The 16686-nt window shown below is 39.8% G+C and overlaps 1 protein-coding gene across 7 annotated transcripts in view; it reads right to left on the bottom strand.

Annotated features, from left to right (window-relative positions):
- Window positions 1-16686, bottom strand: part of LOC107377079 (sodium/potassium/calcium exchanger 2) — a 68785-nt gene that overhangs the window by 26761 nt on the left and 25338 nt on the right. For 2 of the 7 annotated variants that reach the window (XM_070547922.1, XM_070547923.1), the window contains exons 3-5: window positions 13590-13638; window positions 12495-12603; window positions 6341-6355 (exon numbers count right to left, since the gene is read on the bottom strand). In XM_070547922.1, coding sequence (XP_070404023.1) covers window positions 6341-6355; window positions 12495-12603; window positions 13590-13638 — 173 coding nt within the window. The remainder of the gene's footprint in view (window positions 1-6340; window positions 6356-12494; window positions 12604-13589; window positions 13639-16686) is intronic. The other 5 variants (XM_015946492.3, XM_015946495.3, XM_015946493.3 and 2 more) reach the window with 5 other exon arrangements.

Here is a 16686-nt window from a genome sequence, read left to right as displayed (position 1 = left end):
CCTTTCAAAGCTCTAAACTATCATTTAAAACTGTCGAAACAGGTAGATTTGTTAGAGTGTTGTGTGTACTACTCTGTAGCTGACTAACTCAGCCCACCAGTCTGCAAGCAGCGCTCTGCTGTCGTGTGAGGGGATTACGGTGGAAATATCATGCCGGATGCGAGACTTGGCAGCAGAGAAACATCAGTCTGATGAGATGAAAACACATCTCATTGCAGAAAGCCTTCTGCAGTATTCCCAGACAAGTGCATCAATCCCGTATGATTAGATGATTTTGATTTGAAGTGCACTGTAAGACAAGCTTCTAACTGTGGCCAATTATTCCAAGATGCAATTGCTGCCTTTGTGTGTGTTTATTCTCAGCAAGAGAACACGAGAAAGGCTTGTTGTTGTTTACGAGCTAAACTCTTGCCCTTGTGGAGTGACCTCTAAACCTCTGTTGAGCCATGCATGAGAGAGTGTGTGTGTTGTCTGCCTCAGATCCGAGAGCGTGTGTGCGTGTCAGTGTGTGGGTGAAGTCACAGCCTGTGCAAAGGCAAAAAAGGCTTTTAACATTGATTATATCACCCGAGCGGTGTGGTGTGGCTCAGAGGGTGCGGGAGGAGGTCTGGCATGTGAGCATGAGCGGTGTGATTGGCGGGACGATTGGACGATTGACAGAAGCCAGTTTGTTGGCTCGTCACGGTTACGTAACAAACTGGAAAGGTGATTATCCATCCCAGCAAAATTAGAGGGAGCAAAGCTTTAATGCCGTATTTGTTTGATAAGAAGGATAAAAAAGGGTCAGGATGTACATGAGGGAAAGAAAAGATTTCTAGGAAAATGTTTTTACTTTCCTTTGAGTTTAAATTACAGGAAAACAGTTAACCAAGTAGCTGAGTTTATGCTTGGCTAGTGTCAAAACTTGTCATGTTACGAGGTTTGTAGGACCCAAAATGCAGGAACCCAAGATGACACGACGCAGGTGATAATATAAAAAAAATCCTTTATTTTGAAGGATGAGTCCAAAAAATACAAATAAATCCACAGGGGCTGGAAGTCAAAACTCCAATAAGTCAAAAATTAAAAACTAGAGACAAAACACTAGAGACTGGAGAGGGCTGAGATCAAAATACTAGAGACAAAGAACACTAGAGCAGAACTGGCAGAATACCACAATGGACTGACACAAGACAGAGACAAGACAGGGCTTAAATACACAGGGAGGAGTAATTAGGGAAAATGGCAGCAGGTGTGTGGGGTGAGGGCTGGAGGGAAGACAGGTGACAATAATTTATCTAAATGGGGGAAACAGAACCAAAGGAGGACAGATAAACCTAAAACACAAAACTAAACCTAAAGACTGAGGGAAGGACTCACACATACACACACTGACACACATAAACTCACACCTACATACACTGAACTGGGGAATGGACATGCATATACACACACACACACACACACACACACACACACACACACACACTCACACACACACACACTCTCTCACACACACACACACTCACACACACACACACACACTCTCTCTCTCACACACACACACACACACTCTCACACACACACACACACACACACTCACACACACACACTCTCTCTCACACACACACACACACACACACACACACACACACACATACACACACACTCACACACACACACACACACACACACACACACACACACACACACACACACACACACACACACACAGAGCTGAGGACAAAGAGGCTGGAGCTGACCTGGGAGGAATGATCTTAAAAGGTTAACAACATAAGACACTTTAACTGAGACACAGACAAAAGACACATGAGGGCGCTATGAGACAGAAGGGAATCTAGAGAGGGATGGAGAAACATCAGGAGACACATGAAGGAAGACACAGACGCAGACCATGACAAAACTGAGGTCTTGCACTGAATGCAAAGCAGGTAAAACAACAGGAGTGTAAATGCAAGTTTGTATGTGAAGTACCTTTGATATATAAAAATACCTAAAAAAAAAAAAAAAAAAAGAAGAACAAAAACCCAAAACACCCACTAGTGGCTGACTTCAAAGTTACTTTTAAGTCTTACCCTCTCCATGCAAATTAATGGAGCAAATTCTTAATTTAAAATAAAAAGTACACTCCAGATCACTTTTTGAGGCATTCACTCCTGTTTCTGGCACACAATTACCGTTCATGAAGTCACTGTAAGGGGTGGGTTGTACTCCAAGCTCCGACCTACATCATTGATCTTCTCAGTACCTACAGCCCCAGCAGGTCCCTGAGGTCCAGCGACCAAAGTCTACTGGTTATGCAGCACCAGGCTAAAGACCAAAGATGACCATTTGCTGCTGTGGCCCCCAGACTCTGGACCTCCCTCCCCCTGAGCCTGAGGTCAGTGGACTCAGTGGACTCCTTTAAAAAGCAGCTGAAAACTCTTCTGGTCAGGCTGGCTTTGGTGGGATTTCCAGCAGATCAACTGCTTGACCTGCTGCAAAAACCAGCATAGACCAGCGTAGGTGTTACCAGCATATGTTGTGCTTTATGCTGGTAACCAGTTATGCTGCTTTAATTTTTTTTTCAGCAGGGTGTTCTGTGATTTATTTTCTTGCTTGAGTATCAGCTGGCATTTTTCTGTGTACTTCTGATTCTCTTCTTTTGTTTTTGAAGTGTCATGGTCTGTGTCTGCGTCTTTCCCCATGTGTCTCCTGATGTCCTCCATCCCTCTTTAGATTCCCCTTTTGTGTCTCTTAGCGCCCTCATGTGTCCTTTGTCTGCATCTTATTTATGTGCCTTCTGTTTGTAGCCTTTCAGGTCATCCCCAGCCCCTCCAGTTGTAGCTCCAGCCTCTTTGTCCCCAGCTCGGTGTGTGTGTGTCATTCCCCAGCTTAGTGTGTGTGTGTATGTGTGTATGTCCTTCTCCAGCTGTGTGTGTGTGTGTGTGTGTGTGTGTGTGTGTGTGTGTGTGTGTGTGTGTGTGTGTGTGTGTGTGTGTGTGTGTGTTCTTCTCCAGGTAGGTCCGGTGTCCTCCCCTGTTCCTTCCTGCTCCTCCTCCCTGAATAGTTATTGCCTTCACCTGGTTCTCTCACCACACACCTGCAGCTCATCTGCCTCCCATTATTCCCCAGTCTATGAAGCCCTGTCTGTTTCTCATTGTCTTGTCGGTTCATTGTTTGTTGTCAGCGTTGTTTTTGTTCTGTCGTTCCCCCTCTGCCATTAAATCTACTTTTATTTCATCCGTGCCTGCATTCCTTCCTCCTGATCTGCTCCACCACACATGGTCTGCTGTCATCCACACCCTCAACGCGACATGAAGCACCTTTTGGTCCATGTTTAGAACATCTGACTAGATAATTTGTTGATCGTTTGAAAAAAAAAATGATACCCCTCAAAAAGTACAAAAAATAAATAAATAAACGGTGTAGTCTTGATCGTCTTGGTGTGTTTTTTTTAACTGTAAGTGGTTTAAAGTGATGAATGATGGAAGAGCAGAGTTGACACCAAAAGTATAAAAGAAGATAAAAAGTCAATACATTTAATCATCAGAAATGGAAAAAGCATTTTCATCGCCAGTGGGGCGGGGGTCAGTGAAGTGAGTGAGTGCAATATTGAGCCATGTGATCAATGAGGCCATGAGTCACTAATCAGACGGGATTACCATTGGAGGCAGCATGGGGCAAATGCTGCCAGGATGAACACACATATCTGTTTAAGTAACTGTTTTCCTTTTTTATCATGCCATTTAAATTCCTGTTTATTTAAGCCTCCAGAGAAACTGTCAGCGACATCCTCTCTAGCCCCACTAGCTTACCCTGTAAACAGTTCGTCTGTCAATAAGGCTGCATCATGATTTTTACAGACGACCTTGGCTGGCCTCTGGTCAATCCACTGACAACTTCAGTGTGACCTTCACTTGATTAACCCTCTGAAGGCAGGCGTTGCAGATTTGCAACGTTAAAACCTACCTACCTGGTTACTCCACATATGTATTTCATGAGCATTTTTTAACTCAGAAGTTCCCCTGAAGGACTTAGTTGTTCGTCCTTTAATCAAAACTTATTTTGAACCTGAGAGGGTTAAAAAACAATCCAACATCAGCAAAGATGTCCAAGGTCACAACGGCAGTCTGAGAGATCTTTCTTGTCTGGATAGGGATCAGCAGAAAGGCAACAAAACACTCTTAACCACCATTAAAATGCAGCTCAGACGAAGGGGCTGGAACAGAAACATTGGAAACTGGTCCAAGATTCGCATAGAAATGCACTCATTTTGATTAGATGACATCCAAACATGGATAAAATTGTTGGTCCCTTTCTATCAAAGAAAGAAAATGGTCTCTAGAATGATTTGAAAAAGCTTATTCTAGTCTCTGTTTTTAACAATTTGCATCCAACAATAATCCTCCCCAGTGTCCTACAATTAAGTCTAGTTTAGATGCTGTAATCTGACACTGATGAGCCTCAACCTTGGAGCTGACTATTCTCTTTCTAAGTTTTCTAAGTTCTTTATTTATCATTTATATTATTCGTCTCATTAATTTTCCTTTTGTGTCAACGTCCAGGGAGGTTGTCTAGAGTCCAGTGGGCCCCTAACATCTGAATAATGTCAAACTTTTGGTGAACTCACGCTGGTTGGTTGTAGCAGACACCGTCCAAGAGTTGCTTGTGAAGCAGAATGGAAGCACAAGCAAATAAGCAGTGTTCACGCTGCTTTAAAATTGCCATTACTAAACTCCCAACATGGAAAAACGCTGAAGAATTCCCCCTACAACAACACAATTCACCAGGCTTTGTTTTCTCTTAGAGCACTGTAAAAAACAACGGTTCTTCTGGTCATTGAACACCACATTTTACATCACACAGCAGCTCTTCATCCTTTGAATGGATTAAATTGCTGTACTTCAACAGAATAAAACTTTTTGGTAGTGATCAGTGGCATCACTCACTGCCGAAGCAGATGCAGACATCTGTGTAGAGTCATGAAAGGACTGAATTTGAATGGAGACACAACAGTAGAGGATATCGTATCTCCTACTCAATTCCCCCTCCCAAAATTTACTCTGACGTTCTGATAATAGAAACACTATTCAGACTACATTCACTCTAAACAGGCAGACGAACTGACTATGAGATAATGACAGCTGTGAGGCTAATTACAGGACGCACTTTAGTTTAACATGTCCCTACGGTCTAATTAGTTTTAACATTTTCCAAATTTTGGACTCTGCCTAATTCATTAGTTTTTGTTTTTTGATTCTGTTGAACTATAATTAAAAAGCAAGGCCTTGCTTTTTTGTTGATTGTAAATGTTTAAATATTCATATCAGTTTACATAGTTTTTTTTACATGACCACTGTGGATTTGTCTCTTTAGAAAACCAACAATAATTGTATCCAAGTTGGTACCTCTGCCCATCATATTTTGTACCAAGGTCAACTCCAGCTTCGGGTATGAGTTAGTAGGGAGATTAATCCGACTGAAGGCTTCCAGCCAAAGGCATGAACACGACCTGAGTTCTGAGTGTGTTTCTAGAGATGTCTCTAACAGCAGAGTGAGATCATCCCACTCCTGTTTACTTCCAGTCTCACTCTGCAGTTCAATATTTGATGGCCCTTCTGAGAGTTTGGAGTTTCACACTGATGGAAGAAGGGATGCTGGTCTGTCCGCGTGAAGTAAACTGTCCCGGTGCTCCTCCAAAGTTAGTCTCTTAAAGACATTTTCATTAACAAGAACCCTCATAGAGTTCATGCTGAGTAAACACAGGAAATGTAAGACGGTGAATGTCTGAGTCAATAAGAGTTTAGTGGAACAGCTAGAAAGCCACCTAAGGAGAATCAAACGTTCGATTAATTACTCTGTCAAGTTCCTATTGACTCTAAGATCTGACGAAGGCGATGTAAAGAGAAAAAGAAGCACTGGTTCATGAAATAAGCACAAACATGCCAAGCTAAAAGAAGAAACACCATCTCCCTCCAGTAACTACTGCATAGATATCCATCCTGACAAAAGTTGACTCAAGAACAGGAACACCCACAGAGCAAAGCGGCGAAAAGTTACAACCAGGAGAGGAGAGAGAAGATTTGGGACAATGAGCAAAACAATACAGAAATGGTCACGAAGAGGTTTGCATCCACAAAATGACATATTTATGGGGACTCTGCAGGGATGGACAGTACAAACAGGAAATACGGCACAGTGGTGCTCAGGAAATGTATACATATAAAAGACATTGGATACGAGCTGTGTCCCAGCTGCTAAAATGAAAACAGATTTTTTTTTTGGGGGGGGGGGGGGGGGGGGGGGTACAAGAGGCGGGGAGGAAGTGGGGACATCAGAAATCAGAAAAGTAACTCACCAGAATCAGCAAATTCTGACGGGACAGTAAAAGAAAGAAATAAGAAGGAAACAGAAACAAGAGACAAGATAAATCCAGGTGATACTTCAGTGAGAGTGAACATCAAACCATTGTTTAGACATATGCTCTGTGGTGGTAGTTTAGATCTACTGAAGCAGGGTTCCATAGAAACATGATGAACAGTGATCTCTTACCTCAGTTTGGAGAATCGGAGATTGGTTCTACTTAGTTACTTCAAAGTCAATTCTAAAATATTTCATTTAAATGGGAATTATTTAAATTTTTTGACTTATGTAAAATTACATGAATGTTTGCAAGCTATCTAAAACCATAGAATACATAGATGCAGATTTCATGCCATACCATATGTCTGACTTTGTGAAAATGCATAATAAATGTCGAAAGTCAAATAGAGGCCCATCCAAGATGGCGGACCGCTGCTATGCTTGCTCCAATAGGCAGTACCAGTCCATGGGGTGTCTAGGCCCAATCCTAATACTCGTAATGTGCCCTATGGTCTTCTGTGAAGTGCACTTGGAGGAAGTGTGCAGTAAGGATTCAAGTGTGTAGTACACAAGTGTGCAAATAATTGCCAAATTGGGACAGTGATAATTGCATCATTGACCATGACGCATGCCGATCGCTGTTTGTGCTACTTTTTTTATCTACATCAACACTTTTAAAACAAACAGTTGATAAAACGTACATTCATTGCTGTCCACATTAAACTTTAGTCTAAAACACTCGGAGCATGAATAAATATCATTAATCATCTTAAAATGAACTTCTTTCATTAGAAGGTTTTCAAAAAAGGCACTTGAGGCATTGTTCCGCCTTCTTCTCAAAATTCCTACGCAGCAATGGATTGTGGATAATACACTTTGCCCAAGTCTGCATCGATACAAACTTGAGCAAAGTGCGAAAGGGGCATGATCAACTTCTGCACTTGAAGATTAAGAAGCCCTACGCACTCTCACCTCTGGACTAGAACGTGCAATTGAATGGCACAAGGTGGTATGGGTATTGGGATTGAGCCTATACGCATATGTCTGTGTCTAAAACAGCTAGATTTAGTACTTCCGGTTTCTACAAAAATAAGCTATACGTAAAGATGAAAATTGTTAACATAAACCACTAGTCATGTTTGGATTTGCCATAATCTTCTCAATCCAGTGAGAGAAAATCTGTTCCTCCAAACAACAGGTAAGATAAGAATGGTCCATAATCTTTCCACATAACCCACAATCCAAAATATCTGAATTCTGTATTCAAAGCAGAAGCTTTAAAGAGTAATAGAATTATGGAAACCCAAACAGATGACATGGTATTTGGAAATGCTGTTTTGTAGAGTTAGATTTGAAGATTGGTACCATTTCCTCCTGTTGAGCATAAAACATTTATGTACAGATAAAGAATTCAAACCAGAAATGTGCACATCACAAGATTAATGTAGAAATGAACCTTCAAAAATGTGGTAAATAACACAGAGACACAATTTCAAGTGAGCTAACTCAGGTTTTCCCATTTCTACAGTCATTAATCCAACATAAAACCCATGTGACTGCTCCATGTGAACCTGTGACACTTTGATTATCCCTGGCCACATAAAAGTCATATTCATTTTGTATGGTCAATCAGAGACAGCTGATCAGATGGTGCAGGAAAAAGGGAGCAGTCATGAGTGACAAGTGATGAGTCTGGGCAAGCAAACCTTTACAAACCTACATACAGACAAACACGCTACTGCTAACTAACCAACCCTACTCTAAAGTCTAACAAGAAAAGGAAGACCACTTAGAAGCACCGGCAAAACATCCTCGGCATTTCTGTCAGCATGAACATCTTATTTTGAGAGATATCTATAAAAAATGTATGGCTGGAGTCCTGCTGGCTCGCTGCAATCTAAATGAACTGCTCTTAAAGACTAAGAGCATTCAAGGACAAGCAACATGGCCTCCATCTTTAAATGAACGCATCATTTTTTTCTCTGTCTTATCTTTGAGTTTAGGAGGAAAATGGTTATTTGAAGCTACCATTGCAAATCTGCAAAACCAGCTAGCTTTAAACATTTTTTTTTCATTTCTCTTAAAAACATGTGTCATGGTTTGACTATAAATATAGTATGGGGATTAAAATGCAGAAAATGAAAAATAAAGGAAAAAAGTGGGTTCCTCGCATTTGTCTAAAATCTCCGCTAATAACACGACTTAGTCCAAAACCCACGACTGAATCATCCGGTGGGTCCTCCATTCATTACACACTTGAGTATTTCTTAACAGAACACCACAGGTGTGAGAGGTTTGCTGCTTATTAATATCAGAGAAGGAGAAACAGCCGGCTGCTACCGCAAACTACCAGAGTCCCAAAAAGAAAAGCACCATTAGAAGTCACAGAAAACAAAAGATGTTTGGACTTAGAAAAGTGCAACTAGTGTTTAGCTCTCTCTGGTTTACTCTGGTGATGCAGGTTCTGATATCACCGGACATGGCCTAGGGATGGGGTGGGGGTGTTCTGTGACTGTGTTTTTGTTTATAAGTTTACTAGTTTTGCAGATTTGCTATTGCATTCTAAACTAAAGACATCTGTTTAAAAAAAGTCCAACGTCTTAGAGAAGTCTACCATGTGTCATTCAACCATTTATCAGGCTCTTACAATACTTGAGTCATTTTAAACAAACAAATGAGTGAATGCTAAAAAGTACTTTACACCCCTTTCATTTGCTCACCAACAAATCTTTCCAATTTGCCACACGGAGATGTCTAAATAATGCATTCAAATTATCAAAAGCCTTAGGTGTTGCCTTTGTTCTCCCAAGTAATTTATTCAGGCTTCACATCATGTCACATTGTACTTGTTGTTTCAGTGCATTCATTTCTAGTCATTATTTTGCCAAAACAGCCATCAGTCAAATCTGGTACTATTTGTTCTGCTTTTTTTCCCTGGAATTTGCCTTTTCCAACCTTGAAGTCTACAAGTATTCATCAGCGCTTAGACACTTGATTTGAACATGAATTTCATGAGGTTTTACAAAGATTGAAAACCAAAAACTGTAAACCTCTTAAATGCACATTTCAAAGAGTGAATAACCATTGAATATTTTATGTTTGATATAGGAATGATAATAGAGTGAAAGGGTGAATTATGTATAAGTCAATTTCATGACAAGCTATGATAACACATGAAGTGATATGATACATGACAATGCCATACAACACACTATGAAGCAATGCAAAAAATACAAATTTAGTACAATACCATAAAGATAATTACTGTTTGATAAAATCCAATGTGATGTGAAACAATTCAACCCAGTACGGCAAATAGAGTACAATCTGAACAATAAAACGTTACCAAACATGTTTAATATCCGATGTACAATACACTATAAAACAACACATACATTAAGGTAAAAGCTGGTAACACTTTACAATAAGTGTCCCTTTATTAATGTTACTTAGTGCATTATTAAGCATTAGTAAACAAATGGTCCCTTTATTAATGTTACTTAGTGCGTTATTAAGCATTTGAAAAGGGTTCAAATGTAGGAAACTGGACTTATTTTTCTTGAAGACGTTTCACTTCTCATCCGAGGAACTTTGACAATTCTTTGACAATGGAAGAGTCAAGCTCATAAGCTGTAGCTGTCTATTGTTGCTTAACGAGCAGAAACTCACCCTGAAAACACCTCCTCCTTATCCCCTGATGAGTCGTTGGCCTCTATTGTGAGGTAGTCCTTGTGTTGATTAGATGACAAAGCTTCTTTGATGAGAAGCAAAACGTCTTCAAGAAGCCAAAGAAGTGCAGTTGCCTTCATCTGAACCCCTTTGGATTACCATGACCTGGATAACTGAGAACAGTCACCAGCAGTATTAAGCATTAATAAACAAAGGGTCCCTTTATTAACTTTACCATTATTGTTAACTCTTGTTAACATTATTGTTAACGTCAGGACAAAGGGCCAGGGGGGGTTGCTTAGTAGTTCATCACATAATATGGTTAAGCAGTCGTTAATACTTTATTTAATAGTTTATCAATGATTAATATTACACTAAGTAACATTAATAAAGGGTCCATTCATTGTTACCTAGAATCCAATATTGTATGAATATTGTATGATGAATAAGTAAGATCTAGCACAATACATTTCGATGCAATATGATCCAGTATGGTAATAAATAACAGTACAGTATGATAAAATACAGTACAATGTGCCTTCAAATAGTCTTATATGACATAATGTGACCTGATTTAGTACAAAACGACTCAATCCAATATGGTACTATATATGATCGGAGCTGCACATAACCAGTATGCAAAAATCATCCATGCATAACATTTTCATTGCAGCTATGCCCCTTTTTTTTTTTACGTCCGAATTAGTTCAACTGTTGATACGTATTTTCTCAACTGCTTTGCACAGCTCAAGAAATAAAGATAGCACATGCTTATTACAAGCTCATTCCTGACACTCTGCTTTCACCAGGTGGGAATTACAGCCATCACGAAAGCTCAAACATCATGTTTTGGCAAACTCAGCAACCCCCACCTTGCATCTTTCTAATATTGTACTTTTGGATTAGTCTTGGTGTTCCCCTGGGAGTGGGGAGGTGTTTCTGTGAGGACCAAGTATCAACACCTGGTACTTACTTGTGTAACTAAAATCTAAAGGGTATGTGCACCCCTGGACATGATGTTTTATTTGAGTTGACTGTTTAACCGTGACTTTTCTATCTGTTCTAATAATATTTGCTATTGTTTCTCTTGGACAGGTCCCCAATGAAAAAATATTTTTACAATATCAATGAGATAAATAAAGGTTTAACATAAAAAGCAATGCATTGTAATAGAATACAAAATACCCAATTCAGTGCAATGTGATACATTCCAGTATTACATGATATAATACAACTTGATTTAGCACAATGAGAAACAGCCCATATGGTTTGACACAACACAATACCACATAATCTTATCAAATACAGGCCAACCAGAAATTGTATGATAAAATATTATATGTGATAAAATACTAAATGATATCATATCACAAAGCACAGTATAATATAGTGTCCTATGAAAAAATACTATTAGATATAACATTAAGTATTCCGATATGTTTCAGTCTGATACAATGCAATCACAAGGTGCAATAAATGGTATAAAATGGTATTGTGTAACGATGAGTGGCCATACACATGCATTCTCTCAGCACGATGAGTTTACACGTAATGAAAAATGATGTAGGGATGAGTACGCAGAAAGACAGGATGACTTGAATTCAGTCTACAAATGCATATTGATGTGTACTTTTGAGTTGGCATTGCTTATTAATCATTTCTGACTCATTCAAGGTTTGGGCTTTCAAAGAAAGCAATTTCTCTTCGAAGTAAAGCCTAAGTGCCTTCTGACTACTCAGCATGCGTCTGCTAATATGATTACCTGGAATACATTTTTTGTCTTGTTTTGTTTTCAAATTGCTTCTGAACAAGTTTTTCTACGAACATACGACTTATTCTAAATGTATGTTTCTAGGAAACAATATCAAAGAAAGTTCTGTGAAATGATGCAGTTTTGAAAAGGGATGTTAGTGTTCAACATGTCCTATTTCTAAGACAATGCTAAATCAGTAAGCAGATCCCTGTTTGCCCATTTGCTCCATGTAAACTTGAAATTTTCATAATTGACTTTCACCTTCCCAGGGTGGGCTAGGAATTAGATGACACAGCACCTCCCACAACAAATTAACATTTTCATCCTCTCCGCTGAGATCTGACACAGCTGTTTTACATTTTCTTCAGCTGAGCTAATAGGCCATCATCGTGGATTAAAGGAAAATGATCTTCTACCTCAGCTGTGCTGTGCAAGAGCACCGAGCTCATCCTGGCTCATCTAGATGACCATTTAAAAAGGGATAACTCTGTTTTAGCATCCGACACGGGGGATCCATGAGTGTTTCTTAATTCTATTGATAAAGTAAGTGCCTGTTTTGTTCTTTAAAAACTGTGAGCACACTTGTTTTGCAGGGTTGTATAATTTCTGTTAAGTCTATTTTTAAATTATTTAAGGCATTTAAGGTAAAAGAGAAAAAAGAAGGAAAAAACAATGACATATTCTAAGTAAATAGAAAATGAATGTGCTGTAGCTACGATAGTCTTACCTTCACTTAAAGGGTCCAGCGTGTGAATCATCAGCTGGAAAATGCTGTTTCTCATCAAGCTGTTGTGCAGGGAGGCTGAACTACCTCCCCTTTGAAGGCGAGGCCTGGCCTAAGGAAGAAAATGTAAAGTGTGAGTCGGATTCATCTCTACCGGGGTTGGGCACTTACACAAATGTTATGCTTTCGCCACATCATTCAAATTGTGTTTTAAAGTCACCAATTTATTGTACTTTTGAACAGGAGGAAGAAATAATTGAGTGTTACCATTTAATTTGATTATTTCCTTAAGAAAGATCTTCAGAGTCATTTCTTTTTTTTTCGCTGTTGTAGACACTCAGACTCTGTCACTGCAACATTTGCTAGTGAATACTCAACGACCTTGGTAATATCTCTCACTAATCCTCTTTTCTATTAAACCCCTAAGCGGAACCCGAAACCCAGTGAAAACATCGTCAAAGTACAACGGCTTCTTAAAAACATAAGCCTCATCGGTCGAGACAGACACTGACATTTGGCTTCTTCTCCCAAAAGAGCTCCTTTCAAGGTCATCCCCCAACAGCTGAAGCTGGGCTCGAGAACTGTGGAAAAACCAGGTGCTGTCGCAGATGATAGCCGTTGGGAAGCGACCGCCTTTGGATGCTCACAGGTGATGCATAGGCACCAGAGGTGTCGGGTACTAATTCACAAGTCCACATGGGTGAGAGCTGGAGGAGAAGGATCAGATGTAGACTGACAGGGCATGCATAAAGTCTCGTAGACTCTCAGCATGAAACCTGAAAAAAAAACTTCTGCTGCCTGGTTTTATTGGCTTTCTTTACTTTCTGCATGAAAGATTCTTGGAACTATACAAGCTCTGGATTGTTAGACACATACTCCCCGTTTGACTTTTTTTTCTTTCTTCATGCTGTGTACAAAAGCAACTGAAAGGGCTTCAGAAAACAGACGGTGCTACTTTCTGCACAAAAGGGAGTCTGAGGGTTTGAAATAGCACGTCTTGTTCACAGTATGGTTGGAAGAAACACACTAATAACATCTACACGGAAACAGGGACACACACAGAAGCAGACAGCAAAGTGTCAATCAGACAAGACCTACCGACAACTTGCCATCATCCTCAGGCGCCACAGGACTTGCCTTCTCATCCAACACAAAGAGAAGAGGAAGTAAAAGGAAGGGAGAGAAAGAGAAAACAGGACATACATGTGAAGCATGCTACACAACCACAAGACAAAAAGACGATACAGAAAGACAGAAACAGGGATGGTGATGGTTGACTGTGATGTGAGTGGACAAAACATGACGAATAGATTCCTCCCCACTGCTGAGCTGGCATGGACTATGTCTGCTTGATTTAGTTGAAATGCATTTAAAACTGCCATTCATCATTTAGGTCAAGGCTTTTCTGACTGCTATTTTTTGGACACGTTGTAAAAATTATACTACTGCAGGAATTAAAGACACAAGTCTTGATTTTCAATATTCAGCTATTTTTGCAAAAAAATAATTTTTTCAGATTCAGGCAAGAAGATGAAAAACCATGCAAAATTGATGCTCAACAGTCACGTTGTTCTGTAAAAATATATGGAATGTTATTATTGACTGAGTTAGAGAATGAAAGTAAATACAAATATAGCTGTTTTGCAACATGGCAAGTGCCAGCAGTAATTAAATTCTGATGACACACAACGTGCAAAAGATTTAAACCAATCATAATCTACATGCTTTGCTTCCAGGCACCAAACCTTGCGTATATCTTGCATCTGATTGGCTAACAGCAACGTGACTCTTCCACTGCCTTTGTTTGTTCTTTTTTCTTGTGTAAAAAAATGCAAAACTGATGTTTTATCTCCACAAATAACACAAGTCCAAATGTGTTCCTTCACGTTGTGGAGATGCTCTGTCCTCTCCTGGCTTCAAAAAAAAAAAAGTCTTTCTGCAGTTACAAGACAAGGTGGCCGAGTCCATTAAGACTAATTCTAACTTCTGTCAACTTGTGGATGATCAAAGTGTGCAGAGCATGATAAGTGCCAGTTATATTTTTATTACTGTTGAAATTGCTAGTAAAATGATTTTAAAATGCATTGTTTTATTTACATGAGCTCATAAATATCTTTCCAATATTTTTAATCTATTGAACGAAAATAAAAGAAATTTCTGTTTTTTTTAATGATTCAAGATTTCTTTAATTGTCATTGCAGAGGCATATAAAATTTTCATTGCACTATGGCTTAAGGACAGCTCTTGTGATTGTGTATTTCCTCACATTACATCTTGTGAATAATAATGAAAGAATTAAATAAGATCTAAAACAAGCACACTCTGTGTGTGTGTGTGTGTGTGTGTGTGTGTGTGTGTGTGTGTGTGTGTGTGTGTGTGTGTGTGTGTGTCAGGATTTAAAGGGGTTAACATATTTCTCTGAAAATGTTTAGGTTACAGAAATAAAAATGAGGAAGAAAAATACTAAGCAGCCAAAGCCAAAGAAAACCTTCAAAAAGAAAATGCAGTAATCGTGTGACTTTTCAATAAAGTCTGGCTCTTGGGAGGAAATAAGTAAAAAATGAGCGATGACTCAAGACATTTGGACTGAGTTGTAAAAGTTTGCCCCAGTCATGTGAAATCTCACAGCCGTGTATGAAAGAAAAACGAGCCCAAGGCTGAGAACCTTGTTTACAGATTTGCTAGGCAAGATTGGGTCAAACTTCAGATTTCCTGGAAGGTTAAAAACAAAATTCTGTAACACTGAAATCGTTTCAAACCACAGCCACCTCAGTGATGCTCCGATAGGAGAAGATTGGAGGAAATATCAGACTCCCTAATGTCAAATCTAAACCTACGGTCATTTACCCGAAATGTCCTAAGGACACACAGCATGACTAATTATTTATTTATTTTCAGTAAATTAAAGATGTGGTTCACTCGTATGATCAATACATTTGCAGTGATCTCCAGTAAAAAATGAATGCCTTGTAAGTAGTTCTCGGGTGGAAAAAAACTCAGATGTACTTGTTTCAGGAAGTAAAAGTCAGCTGGTGGAGAACGTAGCTTCAGACGACAGGATTTGGAGTCTTATTTCCTGGTATTTTGACATATCGCCTCTGACTGGCTAACAGGAATGTGACTCTAGAACAGACTCTGTTAGCTCCGCAGCATAGAAGTTCTATCTCCACAAGCCTGAAGGAGTTCTGAAGTCTGGTGGAGCTGCAAATGCTAAAGGTTAGCTTCTACTAGATTTTCTGCTGTTTCCCGGATGCTAAACCAACAACAGACTTGCCCGCCACGAGTCAAGATGGGTGAGTCCATCAATGTTAAGTGATAGTTTTGAGATCTAGGATTTTCAAATCCTTACGTTTTACCATCTCTTTTCCATCAGAGGTTAAAGCAGGAAACAGGGTTAGAAGACTATTTTCATAGCCGAAGTGAGCTGGAAGGACAACACTTCATAGCTGCAGATCTGCAAAGCATAGATTAGAGCAATTCTGATGCACAGACTACAGGGGCTGGTGAGTGCTATTCGCTCAGAGCTTGGATCTACAAAATCATCCACACATTTTAACAATATATCCTGAGACAGCAGAACCTCCGTGCCCTGCTTCATACTGCCAAAACCACAAGCTGTGCTAGCGAGCGACTGCAGCATCGGTCCAGTCAGGAAAAGAGAATTTATTCTAGAAAGCTGTAGTTTAATTTTTCTGGAGTTATATTAATAAATACACGCAGTGGTAAAACTGGCAGCACATTGTTTTGTTTATGTGTAGATTACTTGAATTGGAGGGACCCGGTGTGAGCAAACAGCTGACTGCATGGATCATCAATTATCCAACCAACAGACCACAATATGTGAAGATCCATGACTGTGTGTCTGAGGTAGTAATCTGCAGCATGGGGACACCGCAGGGCACAGTTCTCTCACCCTTCCTGTTCAGACTGTACACCTCCAATGTCCGTCATTATTCAGACCAGTGCCATCTACAAGGGTTCTCAGATGAGACAGCCATCATTTGATGTGTATCAGATGGGATTGATCAGGAATACAGGGGGGTATCAGTGATGTTGTCAGATGGTGTGAGACCAATGCTCTTCACATCGACGCCAGCAAGACGAAGGAGATGGAGGAGGAAGTCACTCCCTACAACAATGGTGAAGATCCAGGGAAAAGACACTGAGAGAGTGGACTCTTACAAGTACCTGGTTG

Source organism: Nothobranchius furzeri, chromosome 2 (assembly GCF_043380555.1).
Source record: "Nothobranchius furzeri strain GRZ-AD chromosome 2, NfurGRZ-RIMD1, whole genome shotgun sequence".
Classification (NCBI taxonomy): domain Eukaryota; kingdom Metazoa; phylum Chordata; class Actinopteri; order Cyprinodontiformes; family Nothobranchiidae; genus Nothobranchius; species Nothobranchius furzeri.
Note: the sequence above shows the minus strand (reverse complement) of the source record. Positions and strands in the feature narration are given on the sequence as shown.